The sequence below is a fragment of the Mastomys coucha genome, unplaced genomic scaffold, assembly GCF_008632895.1.
Source record: "Mastomys coucha isolate ucsf_1 unplaced genomic scaffold, UCSF_Mcou_1 pScaffold22, whole genome shotgun sequence".
Taxonomy (NCBI): domain Eukaryota; kingdom Metazoa; phylum Chordata; class Mammalia; order Rodentia; family Muridae; genus Mastomys; species Mastomys coucha.
In genome coordinates this window covers 186,227,746-186,243,688 of record NW_022196905.1, presented here as the reverse complement: position 1 = coordinate 186,243,688, position 15,943 = coordinate 186,227,746, and the positions used below count along the sequence as shown (strand labels likewise).

The following is a 15,943-nucleotide window of genomic DNA, read 5'->3' as shown; positions in this document are numbered from 1 at the left end:
TAATACTTGTATATAATATTTGCAATAACTTATGATATTTTATCTCACTTTATTTTAATGCTTCATATGTAATATACATAGCATGCATACAGAGTATGCATAGTATGCAAAGTCGTACTCATGAGTGGGCTCATTCATAGATGATCCAGTGTTCCAGTGCTAGCCTCTGTCCTTTGTAGACTGGAACTTAGAGTGCTCATACTCCCTCTCTTGAGGCCTCTCTGAATGTTCATTCGAGGTTGTTTCTGTGAGCAAGTGATTCTGAACACAGGATGAAATAAAGGAGATCAAATAGTCTGGTTTCAGGGTATAAGGGGCCAATTGGAGAACTTGAAACAACCCAAAGCATTATGGGAAGAACTCAAGGTACCCATTTCCTGATGCTTGTCTCTTTAGCATATATCTTTTTTATTAACTGTGTATATATGTGTGTGTATACATGTGCGTGTGCATGCTCATATGCACACATGTATGTCTATGCATGTGCCTATTTGTGCACTTGGTGTGGAAGCTAGAGATCTGAACTCAGGTCCTTCTCCTTGGGCCTATAAGTGATTTTTGAGTCCTCTCCCTAGCCCTTGGTATGCTTGGTCCATCTTTTTCTAGCAATGCAGTGACAACTTGAGAATAGGCTGTGGTTCTCACTTGAGGGCATGTCATCAAGGAAGAAGCACTGGTCAAGTCAAGCTTGCTGTGGTATGAGTGCTCATGCACTCTGTCAGGTTCATGGTGAACTCCACTATGATGTTATTTGGAAATGGGGCTTTTGGAGTTGAGTAGGTTAGTGGGAGTAGAGGTATTAGGATTGGGATTGGTGCCTTATACAAGAGGAACCAGGCATTCCCTTCTTCCTCCAAGAGAGGACACAGGAAGGAGATGGAAGTCCTTGAAAAAGGTACCCACCCAGATGTCAAATCTGCTGGCACTTTGACCTTGGACTTGGCCCTCCTCTAAGACATTCTGCAGAGATGGATGTTTACCTTCAGGCTTCATTTAGCTCCCTTTTTGTCATGCCTCCTTGCTTACCTCCTCTTTTCTCAGTATATTCCAGCCTCATTTCCAGAACATGGGAAGATGGCTGCTTTCTGCCAGAGGATCTGGTCTGCCAGTCATTGGGCAGAAGGTAGTAACCATTATGATTATAGTTATCCACTCATTAATTCAGGGTTAAAATAACCTTGCCTAGTAGGATTTATAATACAAGTCTCCCTTAAACATCGGAGTTACTCTAGGGCAGAACTCCCGACCCTCAACAGTAGAGAGAGTTAGCTAGATGATTCTTAGTTGTAGATGCCTTTCTGTGCATGGTTGGACACTGAAAGCACCCTTGGCCTTGTGGGACGTTATCAGCATCCTTGGTCTCTACACACACACTAGATGGCAAGAACACTCCCATTTCTGATCATCGCAAATGTCTCCCTATCTTGCCAAATGTCCCAATGGAGGAACAAAGTCTTCCAAGTGAGACAAACCATGGGATCACAGAGAGATATAAAAGTGTTTTATTTTTAATTTTTCTCTGACATGCTTATTTTCAAGATAAGTTGTTATCTGCTCTGGTAGTATTGATTCAGAACTTGTACCATTTGCTACCTTCCAGGATTGCCTGGCTCTCACACCCAACTGCTCTGTAGTCTCCACCCCTCTCAACTGAATATCTTCTTTACCCAGCACTCAGTGGGAAAGATAACCAATGTAAGTGAGTGATATACACAGCATTGCCTTCTCCCTCTTCATCTCTCCTTCCCTTTCCTGACCAAGTCTTCAGATTATGTTTTTTTTTTCCATTTCGTTATAACTGAGAAGTTCTTGGCCTTGGATATTTATTTGAGTTTATTGTAGTTTCATGAATCCTGGCTCAAAGTTGCCTTGAACTTCTTCTTCTTCTTTTTCTTCTTTTTTTATAGGCGTTGTAAATGTCAAGTTCATTTTATCACTTGACTCTAGCATCCCACTCAAGGGTAATTATAGAATATAAGAGTATATTCAGTATTACCCCAGTTTAACTGCATATACATGTGAGCACACTGGATCTACATGCTCATGTGTATATGCCCATGCACACACACACACACACACACACACACAAGTACTCTGGAGGGATATGTTTCAAGCATAACGCTCAAATGGGATTTGACCATTTGTATTTTCTTTTGACCATTTCTATTTTTGGTACAATAAATACACAATGAGTGTTAAATTTAAGAAATAAAAAAAATGCTTTAAGGATTTATTCTTGAGCTCTCTGCAATAGAGTGGAAGACTTGGCACCTGTCTAAGGGTGTTAATAGTAATGAGAGTTGATTGAAATGGCATTTATTTTTAGAAGACACAGGGATGCCTGAGTCACCCATCATATTTCAGGGGGGAAGGATGAAACAAGAAACCCCAAAGGAACAGGTGAAGATTTGTGAGGCTGAGTTCTGTCTTGGGCTCCAAGTTTTATGGGTCAAGATATATGTATGTGTGTGAGCTCAGACAGAACTTTCCTGAGCTCCCAGGGGGCTGAATTTAGCAGTGAGCTAAGGCTCTGAGCCATACAGCGAGTCACCCAGTAGAGAATGGCTAGTGTATCCTGGGACTGTGTATATTTAAAAGCTTCCCAGTGGGTACACTGTGTTCCTACAAGCATGTTGGGCTTGTCTGTCTCCAAGTGGCTTGAATAGCAAACACTTCCCTGAAGCTCCATTGGCTGCTGAGCTGGCTCACCAGCCATGGCCTTCGGAGCCTCAGTGAACCAGAACTCACAGACACAGTTACTGCATGCTTCTAGAAACCTGAGCAAGCTTATGCCAGGGCGATAGTTAATGCTGTATCGGGTGCATGTTCTTTCTCTTCACGTGTGTGGTTATACAGCAGGCAGCAGGCAGGCTTGGGTGACACATCAGACCCTACATCCAACTTTACCACATGCTACACTTCACACACCACAAAGAAGCTACTCAGCCTCTCACAGCTCTATTTTCCTCATCTACTGAATGGGCTTTCTCTCAGATTGACCGTGAGGATAAAGACATGGAACATGGGTGAGAGCAGCCTGGTGTGCTCCCTTTCTTGCTGGTCACCTTCCAGATCTGACCGACAGGTCGTGTCAGAGACAAATCCACAAGCTATTTGCTATAAAGGGTCAGAGGGAACACTTCAGATTTCATGGGTCAATATGGAAAAATGAGGGAAGCAAACACACACACGCTTATTTCACAAAGAGAAAACACATTTCTCCCAGTTTTCATTGGTGGAAGTTAAGAATAGGAGTCTAAAATGCTTCACAAATTTCTTGTAATATAATCCCTTCTAATATACCATAAAATGGAAATAAAGGAATTATTTTTGAGGGAATAACATTTCACTGAATTAAGGTTCAGAGTTTGGGCTTCTTATCATCAAATTAATCAGTGATGTTCTCTGTATAAACCATTCCTAACCTGTAGGATATCCAATACCCAATAGCAGGCTGGATTTCTTTCGTAATCAAATCCCCACAGCGGGACATTTTGTTTCTAAGACCCATCTTCACATGTGCTCTGACCCTCCTTATGAGTGCGGAGTAAATGATTTGAAGCATAATTGATACAAAAACAGTTTTTTTTAAAAAGGAAACTGATGATTTATTGTAGGTGCAAGGACAGAAGATAGAATATTGACTGGTTTTATCTATGTAAAACGTCAATGCTCACTTCATCACAAAAATTATAGCTTTAGACTCTCCATGAACCTGTGGAGCTAGTGATGATAATGAATGTCTTGTTAGGTAATTCTTTTTTAAATGTAAACAGTTTGTAAAGAGTTACCATCTGGAGAAGAGACTGAAATCATTAATTCTTTAAATAAATGGACTGTGAGAAGTTGTCAGCATATGTACTCATTTGTAATCAAATGATTCTTTAACTCATATCCTCCTCTGAGGCCAAAATCTGGAGAAGAGTGGGAAGGAAGTATCAGGCCACACAAACTGGCCACCTACAAAGAGAGAGTAAACAGTTATGGAAGCAGATGGCCACTTAAACAGATTCTCCCTGCTTTTGATCAAGAAGAGGATGGGCCTGTTTTTGGTGCTCATGGAGCTAAAGCAGGACTTACCATGTGACTCATAAATATCAGGGTTTTTTCCTGTTAGCCTTCCAGTGACCTGGGTGGACAGATTCGGGTTTGTAGTTTAAGTGACTGACCAGTGTTCAGATGAAAACAGGACCATCAAATGGTCTGCGAGGGGAATTCCTTCCACAAGGGATAACATCTCAGTTCGGAGCTTGAAACAGTAGAGTGTATCCAATGGAAAACAGGAGTCCTGGGTGGCTGTGGAAACAATGGAGCATGCGTACGAACTGATGGGCAAGGGCAGGACCTTGTTTTTGAATATTTGACAGATCTGGATGTGGGCTGAAACAGAGGGATCAAGAATGGACAGAGATATTTGGAAGGACCAAAGTTCAAGTGGTAGCTCTTTGTTGTTTGTGTGTCAGAAAGGGATGCTCCCTCCATGGCAGGAGTTCTGAAATTCACAGAGAGACCAATGATGGTCAAGTTCTTGCAGATTAGTATTTAAAAGTCACAAGACAGGTGATAACTTACAAGTTTTACAACTAACTACTTCTTGGAAAATAGCCAGTTTCGAGGCAGCACTCTTATCAACATGTGGTGCTTTGGCTGAAGAGGAACATTTAAGTAAAGAGGAACTAGCAAGTGGGCTTTGGTGGTGATAGAAATACTTTAAAATACTCCTCTGAGTTGATGCAAGTATTCATTTCTCCATCTGTGTGTCAAGATAACATAGACAAAATGCTTCAAATTATTTTTAACTAATACCTTGGAATAAGACACAGTCTACACAAATGCCAATGAAAAGCAGAAGTACTTTCAAGCAAAATTTATTAGGTATCTACTCGAGAAAATACACAATGACCTTTGCTTGTAAGAATTCAAAGTTGATTACCTGAAAGCCAGGTATGGATATTTTTTTTTTCCTTTTAAAATCAGATACAGAGAGTAGAAACAGCAATTTTTCTTAAATATAACAGGCAACAGAGTTAAAGATTTGTTTTCATAAATGGTGTAAAAAGTATCCATTTATCAGCAAAGCTGCATGTGGCTGGCTGGCTGACTGATTTTCCAATCCCAAGCTTTTTGAATATAAAGCTGGTTGTGAACTGGACAGTAAAGTGGATTTCTCTAAGATGTTTCTTTACTTCCTGCCCCCAACAATGTTCCTCTGTAGCCAGCATTTATGTGTATTTCAGATTAGTTACAAAGATCTTTCCAATTCACAGAATTTTGTGTGGATGCTATCTTCCAGATTCACATTAGCTTATAATCTGTGAAGATACCATGAAGGGCAATCTGCCAAAAGACTTTAAACTTGGTTTAAGTGTAGGATAAAGAACAAATTGGGAGATTTTGCTGTTTTCTGAACAAGTAAATAATCTGTACAAAAAAAAGAACAAACATATGTACAAAATATGCTAGAGTTTATATGTTGTATATGATCAAGCATTGCCCATGGGAGGAAAGCCATAAAAAGTTTTGTCTATAAGGTGCTAAAGATGAACAAGTCTTATGCAAATTCATTCGATATACAAAGCTAAGTCTCAGGGTATGTGGAATGCAGGCACTGTAAATTCATGAAATCTTTCAGGTTTGGTATTGTTTTGTAGATCTGTTTTTGGGGCAGGAAACACAACCTGAATGATTTAACCACTAATTCAAAAGTGCGCAATATATTCCTAGGAAATATTTTACACACACTGGAAAAAAAATCAGGCTCAACATATATATTCCTGTTTGCAAATGGAGTCAGGATTCTGGGTCTCATAGAAGAAAAATAATTATTGTAGTAAAAATAGTTGTATTGATCATAATCCTTGCTAAAGCCAGCCTTAACACTTAGGATGCTCCTGAAGTATCTATAAAATAATGTGGGATTCTTTTATATTTCCATAAAATGTACAACATAGCATATGAATTATATGTCCTCCTACAATCTCAGATGTGTAAGTGTGCACGCAGTGAAACTTACCTACCGGTATTACTTTCATCTCTCTGCCTAACTCACTAACACTGCTTTTAAGTTTTAACAGGTAAATAAACCACTAAGAGCTTGTTCAAGATGCCAATGATTACATTTTTAATACACAAAACAGCAATGTGAATTCACAACACGATTTATCCTGTAGTATGGCTAAGTCGTTCATAGTCTCGTAACAGTGACCAACGGTTCTTAATTGCTCGCTGTTTGCACTTCTAATAAGCACACACACACACACACAAAAGTGGGCAGGGAAAAACCCCCATGTGAAAATGTAATGCAGTCAACAAAAATCATACTTGCTCCAGTGAACTTTCCTACACACCCCTGATTTTGTAATCACTGTGCATGAAACAATGTATATAATAAGTGCAGGCAAACAACAGCTGAAGTATAGTCGTCAAATAGTGTAAACCAGGGCACTAGGCAAACTCGTGAAAGGAAAATATACTGCCAAGCTGAGAGTGAAAACGAGAACCATAGCATTTCAGGAAAAAACAACCTCTAGCTTCCTGAGGAGGGTACACCTTCCAGAGAGATGGAGATTCAACCGTGAGACCAGGCAGTCTCCCGAAGAGTCTCTTTCTCCCCCTCTTTCTTTCTTCCTTAATTATTTCGCTTACACGGGCATTTCAAAGTTCAGGGCAGAAAGCAGGGAAGAACTGCATACTTATGTGGGTGTAAGTTTCCCATGTTTCTCTAAGGCTCTCAGCCTCTCTTAAGGCTCCCAGCGGCAGTCCCTCGGCTGGTGATTTGGTGGCGGCAGGTGGAGATGGTAATGGCCGACTGGGAACCATAAAGCATGGCAGCCACGGGCCTGCTGGGATGTTTCAGGTGGGTTAATGCAGATGTGTGGCTGAAATGTGGCGTAAATTAGGAGTGAGGTGAGTCACAGCCTTTTGACATAGTTTCCGGGAAAAGTACCAAAGAATTTGGTTCTTCTTGAAGTTCCTGAAAACAGAAGCAATAAATGAAAAGGTATGTAACAGCAATGGAATGTCAGGTCCTAGGTCAGCTTGAAGACTTTGTGTCTACAAGAGTTCACTGAGAATGCAAGCTCCCAATAGTTTGGGAGGGAGTAAAGAAAACTCAAAGACAATAAAAAAAAGAGAAAGCAGGCAACTTAATTGTCTTGCCTGATCTACATCACAGTGAGCTAACGGGGCAAGCCTCACCTCTCAGGCTAGAAAACGGTCATGCAGAAGGGCTGAGGGGTAAGACTTGGCTCACCATGGTGCCAAACAAGGAGTAAGAGATAACTGAGGTTGTAGTGGGATGGGACACAATGATGGATAAAGCACAGGGGGTTGGTTCCAGAGCCTGAGGCCACCTCTGCAGTAACACACTGGCCACTCTACATTGCAGGCTGCCAATATCACAAGTGCTATAACCTCATGATAGTGCTACCTCACTTGCCAAATAAAAATGAATTGTTACTCTTCTTAACAAAATATAGAACTTTGAGCAATTGAAAAATCACTACATTTAACCATGTGCAAGATGGACCACTACTCATCTGGGCATGTGGAATCGAGTTCAGCCATTTGAGAACGATCTCTAACATGGCCAGTTAACACACATGGCTATCCTTATGGTCACCTTTGGTTTCAAATGATACAGTTCTTTGGACGCTTTCTATTAAGCCTGCATAATATATTCTTTTGCATTTTAGCACTAGATTGGGTAGGGCCTCTAAAATTTCATTTCTCATTAACATTGTATGATTTATTGCTTTGGTTTGATTCCTATTCCTGCAAACCCTGTATGTAAACCACTTCTCTTTTCTTTGAGATGACGATTAATGCAAACAGTAGAACCTAGTGCACGTGTCTGCCCATGTGGCCTCTGTTCTTGCATTGTCTCAGCTCTTCTGGACTAGTCTAGAGAAAGCTTTCCTTCTTACGTTTTAATTTTTTTTTTTTTCAAAATGTTTAGGTGTATGGGTGTCTGAATGCACATCTATTCACCGTATGTCTACAGTGCTTATGGAGGCCAGAAAAGGTGACAAGTCCCCCTGGAACTGGAGCTATAGACATTTAATAGCCAGCACAGGTGCTGAGAATGGAACCCAAGCCATCTTCCCACTGAACACCTCTCCAGCCCTCCTCACTTCTTTCCTTTTCACCTCTTTCCTTTGTGTCTGGGCCGTACACTTTTGTGTACAAATACTTTCATAGAAGACCTCATGTCACCTCTTCATTGTCTGCCTTGCTCCTCTCCTGACCCCTCAGTGCTGGAGACTGAACAGTTGAGTGGTAGGGAATGTTAAGATTGCTCTTTGTTGAGCTCTCAGTCTTCAAGGTGGTAACTTCTGTGGGCTTGCCTTTGAAGTGGCAAAGAAGGGAGTTCTTCCTTCTACTAATGGAAGCAGGAATGGAGGAATGATCCCTAGAATTTTAAGACTGCTAAATCAGAATCAGCAAATGGGTCAGGTTTCCTTTCAACTTGCTCCCCATCAATCAGCATCTCTCCTGTTGACCAACATTTTCCATTGAACATTGCAAGGAGCTTTTGTTATTGCTAGTGTGACATCACAGCCATTGCTGTTGATGCCACTTAAATAAATTTTCTTGGTTTGGTTGAGTCAAGACTAGTAGAAAATCACATATAACGGAAGCAATAAATGCTATACTATATTAAAATGTAGGGCTTCGGGAGTATATAACACAGCATAAATATACAGAGATCAATGATCACAGCAGACCATGCATGTGAGCAAACTCAAATAGGTGACGAAAACAGCTAACTGTATCCAAGAATAAACAGGCACGTACCCACAAACCATCCGTCATCACACTTTTCCATGACATCAACGACATCACTTTCTCTGAGTTCCAGCTCATCTTCATTCCTAGGAGTATAGTTATACAGAGCCTGAAACCTTAAACAGGACAAATGGGGATGTTTAATTTACTTCACATCTCAGTGAAACTGGAGAAGTTAGCACAACATGCTGTGTTAAGATTGTTTAAGTCTTTGCTAAACATGTTAAGTCAATGGAAACATTCAATGCTCACGGAAATCACAGGGCTTTCATAACATTTCAAAACTTACAAAGAAAAATATTCGGGGAAAGTTATAATATTCATGAATCAAGCAAAAGCATTTTAATAATTATAGGCCAGACTTGCTCTTTCAGATTGTCTAGACATAGAATGTCTATCATTCAGATGCTACTTAACAATATAGAATATAAAAATTAATAATAATTAATAGTATAATTATAATTAATGATAAATATAAATGAATGGTATTTGTATTGTGCAGCTATAGCAACAAGAGAGATTACAGATTTATCTAGCTATATAACCATAAACAAACAATGGAGGCATAGAGATGGAATTCTCAAATGATTCTAAATTGAATTGTATAGAAGATTTCAAAACATTCATTTTGTAAATAATGATCTAGGAATTATTATAAAAGGAAGACTATGTTTATTGTAGGAAATCCTTTAAAGCAGGACTAGTGTTATAATCTGAATCAGGATTTGAGATGCCAAGACTTGATGCAGTTCACCTTTTGACCTCGAGTTATAGATGAAGCTTCATGCATGGGCATCCCCGACCCAGCTCAGCTGTAGATTACAGACTTTCAAAACTGTGTCCAGGTAGAAGGAAAACTGTGCTTGAGTTAAAAAGTCTCCTTTGAAATCATCGTGTACATGTATGAGAGTGTTACTGAGAGAGCGCTGCCATTTTGTTTTTCTCATCTGAACTCTCTAAGAGGCAGATGGTGGCACTGAATCGCTTTGACATCCACGTTTAGGACTATTAAACTTGGTGACTATTAGCATGGACTGGAATGTTGGAAAGCAAAGACTGACATTATAGAGGCTACGAAAGCCGGGAAGAATTTGATATGTAGTTGGAGGGGAAATTTTATGATGTAACTTTTCTATCACAGGTATAATTGGAAAATTAAAAGGACTGGTAAATTTGTCTCCATTGCTTTTTATAACTGTCATACAATTGTGCTAGTGTAAGAAAATAACAATATCCTGAGGCACTGTGGATTTATATTGGGCCACCATTAAAAAGTAGATGAGACCAAATTCTTTTGTAATAAGAACACTTTACTTCTAATGTCTTTATTGAGCTGGAAAGAAAATCATATTTTGTAGAATAAAGCTATTCTAGTACTCACACTCAAACACTGTGCTATAAATGTGCAACAGCCTCTCTGGCTCCTCACTACACTCTTGAGTGTCTCCTGATCATGGGATGCAGCTAAAGTTGGCTCCAGGGAATTCTAGGAAAGAGCTCAGCCTTTCCAAAAAACCATCATCTTCCATAGCCTGGCACCCAATCCTAAAGTTCCCATGTTAGAGATTTCTTCCCTTGTTAATAATGTTCTCTTCTAGTGGACAAGTTTAGCCATTTATATATACTTTGAGCCATTTTGGAGTCTTCTGAGGTCTTGGGAGTTTGTGGTCAAGGATTGAAATAAAGATAGACCCTAGAAGGGGTAGGTGGTAAGTAAGACTGGACAGGGCCACCTCACTAGGATGCCTGTCTGGGGTGAGAGAAGAGATAAGAGGAAAATCATTGTGTTGTTCATGTGTTCATGTGAGGCTGGTCAGGTGATAGAATGATGTAGTTTTAGATGTTCACAGGGGAAGGGACTGTCAGCAAGGCCCAGTGTCCAATCTCAAGCTGGAGGTGTCATTATCCCTGGCTGGCATGTTAATGGATGCATTCGGCAGTCACTTTGGGAAAGCCGACTCTCTCTGCTTCAGTTTCTTACTCTCTAGCCTTTCTGAGGCTGATCTCCAACTACTTACAGGTCTATCTAAGGCTACGAACTGCAGCTGCTTGAAAATTCTTGATGTCCCCAGAACTAAAAAACCAGCATTGACATGGACTTCCAGCTCATTTTTATATGGTGAAAGCCAAATACACTTGTCAGAATTTATTTATCATAGAGATTTAATTAGATCACACACACATACACACACACACACACACACACACACAAAGTTTTTATGGAAACATAAACAAACCTTCCTGGAAATTCTTCTACCTCTGCTGGTTTTCAAAATCAGTGAGGCACACAGGAAATGCAGCCCAATTAAAATAACAACAGTGCGGCTTTGAAAGAAAATGGTGAGATGGAGGTGGGGGAAGGGGCAGGGAGGGTCAAGACTGCCTCAAAAATAAATTTGTCAATTTCTCTATAACCTGAACTTTTTATTGCCCCTAAACTGGACCATAGCAACACAGCTTAAGTTTCTACTTTTGCTTCAGAAAATATGTATTTTAAAAAATATCCAGTTAGCTAAAATTTCATAATCCTCTAATTAAGGCTGCAGTGGAACATAAATTTGATAAAGAATAATGGCTAAAGCAAGGCTTGAAAGTGTATTTTTCTCCACCTGTGGGCTCTGTGATTTTAGAACAGCCACATGGCCACAGCTGCATATGATACAACAAAGTTCAACAGAACACCACTTGTTCATACATCTGGAAAGCTGTTTAGTAGAGAGCATGCTTGCAATGCGGGCAACCTAAACAGCTACTTTGTAACAAGAAAGTTACAAATGGAGTGTAGCTTTGTGACTTAATCCTCTTGTTGTTGGCACACTTAAAACAACAGAAACATTATTGCAAAGTGTTCTTAAATGTAGTGACATTTTCCAGCAACTGTTGCTTTTCACCTAAGTCTGTTTGTGGTAGGGACTTGAGAAGAACACCTTACTGGTTGTACTGTGTGAGAGGCACTTTCAAAAAATAGTGGTGAAATCCAAAGGGCACATTTTCTTTGAACCACAAAGAACCTAGAGTTTTGGTGCAGAAAACACCAGTTCCATACAGAGCCTGCCTACAAAGAATCATCTTTGGTCAGCATGTTTTTTACTAGTGAGCAGAACTTGGGCAGAAAGCTGAGGTGTATGGGACAAGGCTGAGGACCATGGCTATGGCTTCTGGAGGTCTCCTTTTGACTCACCATAGGCAGGAGACATTAGGAAGCGAAGTGCCCTCTTGTCTCTATTTATCTGAGTCGCTACTGTAAACTGGGTCATAGAAAGACAAGCGAGACTCTTAAAGACAATGGGTGATGCTTGCCGGTTGATTTAATGCACGTGTCAGAAAGGAGAGGAGATTTGGGTTGAACATTTGAAAAGGCACTTTCTTGCTGTGGTGGAAACTGTCACATGTGTTTGAACAGTAGTGAGTACTTTAATACAGCTATTTTTCAAAATACATTTCCAAGCATGTGCTATAATTTTATAATCATACTACTAAAGTATACCTTAAGTATACTTTTGAAGTATTCAAAGAAGTGGAAAAACAAAGTTGTGGTTACCAGTTATACAGCTAGCAGAGGAAAAGACAGATTTATAAATGTGTAGGAGTCAGTAAGACATTGGAAGATTTTTTTCTCAGTGCATAAATTGGTTTCCATTTTCTTGTGTTATTTAGGTTGGTATTCTGAATAAACTCCACCCCTACAGATACCTGGCAAGCCTGGCCCTATAAAAGTGGCTGCTTGGCCCCTCCTCTCTCTCTTACTCCTGCTTCTCTCCCTTTGTTCCCCCTCTCTCCACGTGGTCATGGCCATCCTCTACTCTCTTCTTCTCTCTGCCTTTCTCTGCCTCTGCTACCCTCTTAACTCCCCTCCTCATGCCCTATATAAACTCTATTCTGTACTATACCAGCGTGTGTCTGGTCCCTCAGGGGGAAGGGATGCCTCGGCATGGGCCCGCCTTCCCCCACACTCCACCAGAACATATTCTTATAGCTCTTTCTTTTTTTATGATCACAACAATTTATATTTTAATTTTATATGTATACCTGTTCTGCTTACATGTTATCTGTACCACTTGAGTGCCTGGTACCCATGGAAGCTAAGCAAGGACATTGGATCCTCTGGAACTGGAGTTACAGATGGTTGTGAGCCACCTTGTGGATGCTGGGAATTGAACCTAGGTACTCTGGAAGAGCAGAGCCATCTTTCCAGCCCTTCCATTTTTCTTTAAACCTTAGCATCTGATCTCACTGATAACGCAGAGCAATGTGATCTCTTGTACTGGAGACCACATGTTTGCTATTCAGTCCCCTTTACTTACAAAGTCCTATTGTCCTTTCTGTCTGTGTGGTTGGTACATATATTACCCATCTTGTGGCTTAAGGTTAGCCTTACATTTAGAAGGTAAGAAGAATACTTACGGTTCTCCTCCACCTTGAATGTTTTCATGAGAGAATGCAGGACGCTGAGGCTGAAATGAAATGATTTTCAATGTCATCAGTGTTTGAACCAGTATCATTAAAAAAGGCAATTTGGGTAATAGCATGGTACTTTTTTTTCTTGACATTTAATATTTCCTGTTGTAAAAAACCAAGAGGAAGGAAAAAAAAATCCACCAAATAAAGGGTTTCTGTACTCTTAGTAATTCAAGTATTTTGAAGGGTGCTTAAAATCAAAATACCCAAGGTTCAAACTTTTGAGCACAATCTGGTCTCTTCAAGCTTTGTGGGGAAGGTTGATGTTTAGTCCTATTGATTTTTCCAAGGTCAGGAATATGGCAAGAACAAGAACAAAAACCACAGGAGCGGGAAGGCTGGACACCACTCAACCTCATTCTCCAGCGCTTTCTCAGGCAAGCAGAGGAAAGCCACATCTACCCAGAGCCACATTCCCTCTGAGCCTTTCCTTCACTCACATATGACATTGCCACGTACAGTACAAATGAAAATGGCAAGAGCCAGACATCCCATGCTGGATTTGAATTTAAATTCTCTGCTGTCAACCAGGTGAGGGCTGAGACAGGGAAGCACATGCAGTTTTCCAAAGGGAACACAGAGAACTTTAAGAAGAAAGCAAACGGACAAGATCCAGGTAACATATAATGCTTTACCTTAGAAGAGAAATATTGGTAGGAATCCCCAGTGCACTGAACTCTCAAAAGAGTTTCCTTTCTTTTTAAACTAAGCATCAAGACCAGTATCTGTAATAGATACTTATAATATTGGAAATGACGAGCCTTAGCATCCTGTATAGCCACACAAATACTTCAGAGAATGAAATTTAACATGTTTGTTGAATATGGAAGCTCAGTTTAATTTACATCCATCATCCATACGCTACATTTTAGGGAAAGAGATACATTCGACCTATTCACATTTCAAATATTTTTTTCTGCTAAATGACAGCTATCTGCTGAAATAAAAAATGCAGAGCCTAGAATCTGAGAATAATGGAATTAGTCATTAGGGCCACATCTTCAGATCCAGTGCTTGGATACACATCATGATTATTGACCATCATAAACTAGATAGAGTTACCCTGAAACTGTCCATATATACCTCTGGTCCATGGATGAGCCCTAGGGTTGCAGTCAGTATGAGACTGTGAACAGGCCCCCTTCTATATCCAGCCATCATTCCTAACCCACATCATTAACTTAGTGCAAATTAAGTATTTTCACTGCTTTAAGTCTATTAATTGGGAGCATTTTAAAACAGTATTCCTGTAATTTTTTTCAATATCTATATATAGAATATATAAATTTAAAACTGAAGAGTGGATAGGAATTACAAAACAGTATTTAAATTTATAAAATGATATTATTAAATATAAACTATTAAAAGTATAAATTTTAAGGATAATGAAGACTAAGCTGTGTATGATGGTGCATTCTTTTAGTCTCAGCACTCTGGAGGTAGAGGCAGACAGAAATTAGTGAGTTCAAGGCTGGCCCAGGACTACATAAGAGGTGCTTGTCTAAAAAAATTATAACAAAACATACTCTAGACATTTTTGAGACTTTTACTTTAAGAAATCATTAATTAATGTAATATATAAAAGAATGAGTGTAAGACACCCATAATGTTCATGTTATATTTCCAGTTCTTTTCCAATTCCTTTTTAAGTTAACAGCTAAATCAACCTGTTAGTGAATGTAAAGCAATGTACATTTGAAGGTGATAGTCTGTTGGGAACCATGAGAGCCCTGAGATAAATATCCTGCCCCAGCTAATTGAGAACCCGGAGATTAACATCCTGCCTGACAATCACAAGTATCCGGCTTGGCCCTGGGAAAAGAACATTCACGGAAATCCACCCCCTCTCCACCTGTCACACCGGAGCTCAACCCCAGAAGATCTTGTAAACTTCCATCTCCCTCCTTCTTCTCCCCCTCCCAGATTTTTGCCTTAAATATGATCGGCTGCACTAAGTAAACGGCTCTTGACAAGCAATGCTTCCTTGAGTCCTGTCGTCTCTCTCGCCCATTCTTTATTCACAGGTTGTGACCCTCCTCGTTCCCCCAAATAACGTGACCTGCAGGCCAGGTCAATAGTCCATTATTGAGTATTATCATTAGACTCTTACATGCTCAGTACCTTTGATTCTCCAGCCTCCTAAATTATTTAAATAAATTGTCTCTTTGACAGTTAGGAAGGCTGGGCCATATTTCTACATGTAGGGCTCACTCATGTAATTCCTGGGTGTATGAGCTAGCAATTTCCTGTCTTTTAATCACCTTTTAAAGTATGTCTTTCCCTTGCCTCACATTCTCCAAACCTTGTCCCTCTTCTTTCTTCCATCGGTCTTCCCCATGGAATTAACATTCCCAGGCTAGAATACAATACTACCTTTTATTACAGAGAGTTTGCATTATCTCATCCAATTGTGACTTTTGTGACACATCAAAGAGTTTCTTGGATAGGAATCTTTCTCAGGTGAACTGATAACTACTGGTCTGTTTCTAAGGCAAGTTGTATAATTCCAGCATCAGAGTTAATATAGTTTATAGGTCCTTGGCTAGGAGAGGGATCATAGTGTTGACAGTCACTTATGGATGTGCATTTGTTTCTGTGTGGGGCACTGTCTGCTATCGACCTTGGACATGCAGCTTAGATGCCTCACCCTAAAATCAGGGAGACAAGACAAGGACGCATCTTGTCCCCTGTGGAGCCC

General features: G+C 40.0%; 1 protein-coding gene across 16 annotated transcripts in view; it reads right to left on the bottom strand.

Annotated features, from left to right (window-relative positions):
- Window positions 1-4,836: 4,836 nt before the first annotated feature.
- Window positions 4,837-15,943, bottom strand: part of Sorbs2 (sorbin and SH3 domain containing 2) — a 328,789-nt gene continuing 317,682 nt past the window's right edge. For 7 of the 16 annotated variants that reach the window (XM_031339678.1, XM_031339676.1, XM_031339681.1 and 4 more), the window contains 3 exons: window positions 13,192-13,241; window positions 8,797-8,903; window positions 4,837-6,973 (listed from right to left, as the gene is read on the bottom strand). In XM_031339678.1, coding sequence (XP_031195538.1) covers window positions 6,912-6,973; window positions 8,797-8,903; window positions 13,192-13,241 — 219 coding nt within the window. In that variant the 3' untranslated portion in view covers window positions 4,837-6,911. The remainder of the gene's footprint in view (window positions 6,974-8,796; window positions 8,904-13,191; window positions 13,242-15,943) is intronic. The other 9 variants (XM_031339679.1, XM_031339680.1, XM_031339686.1 and 6 more) reach the window with 3 other exon arrangements.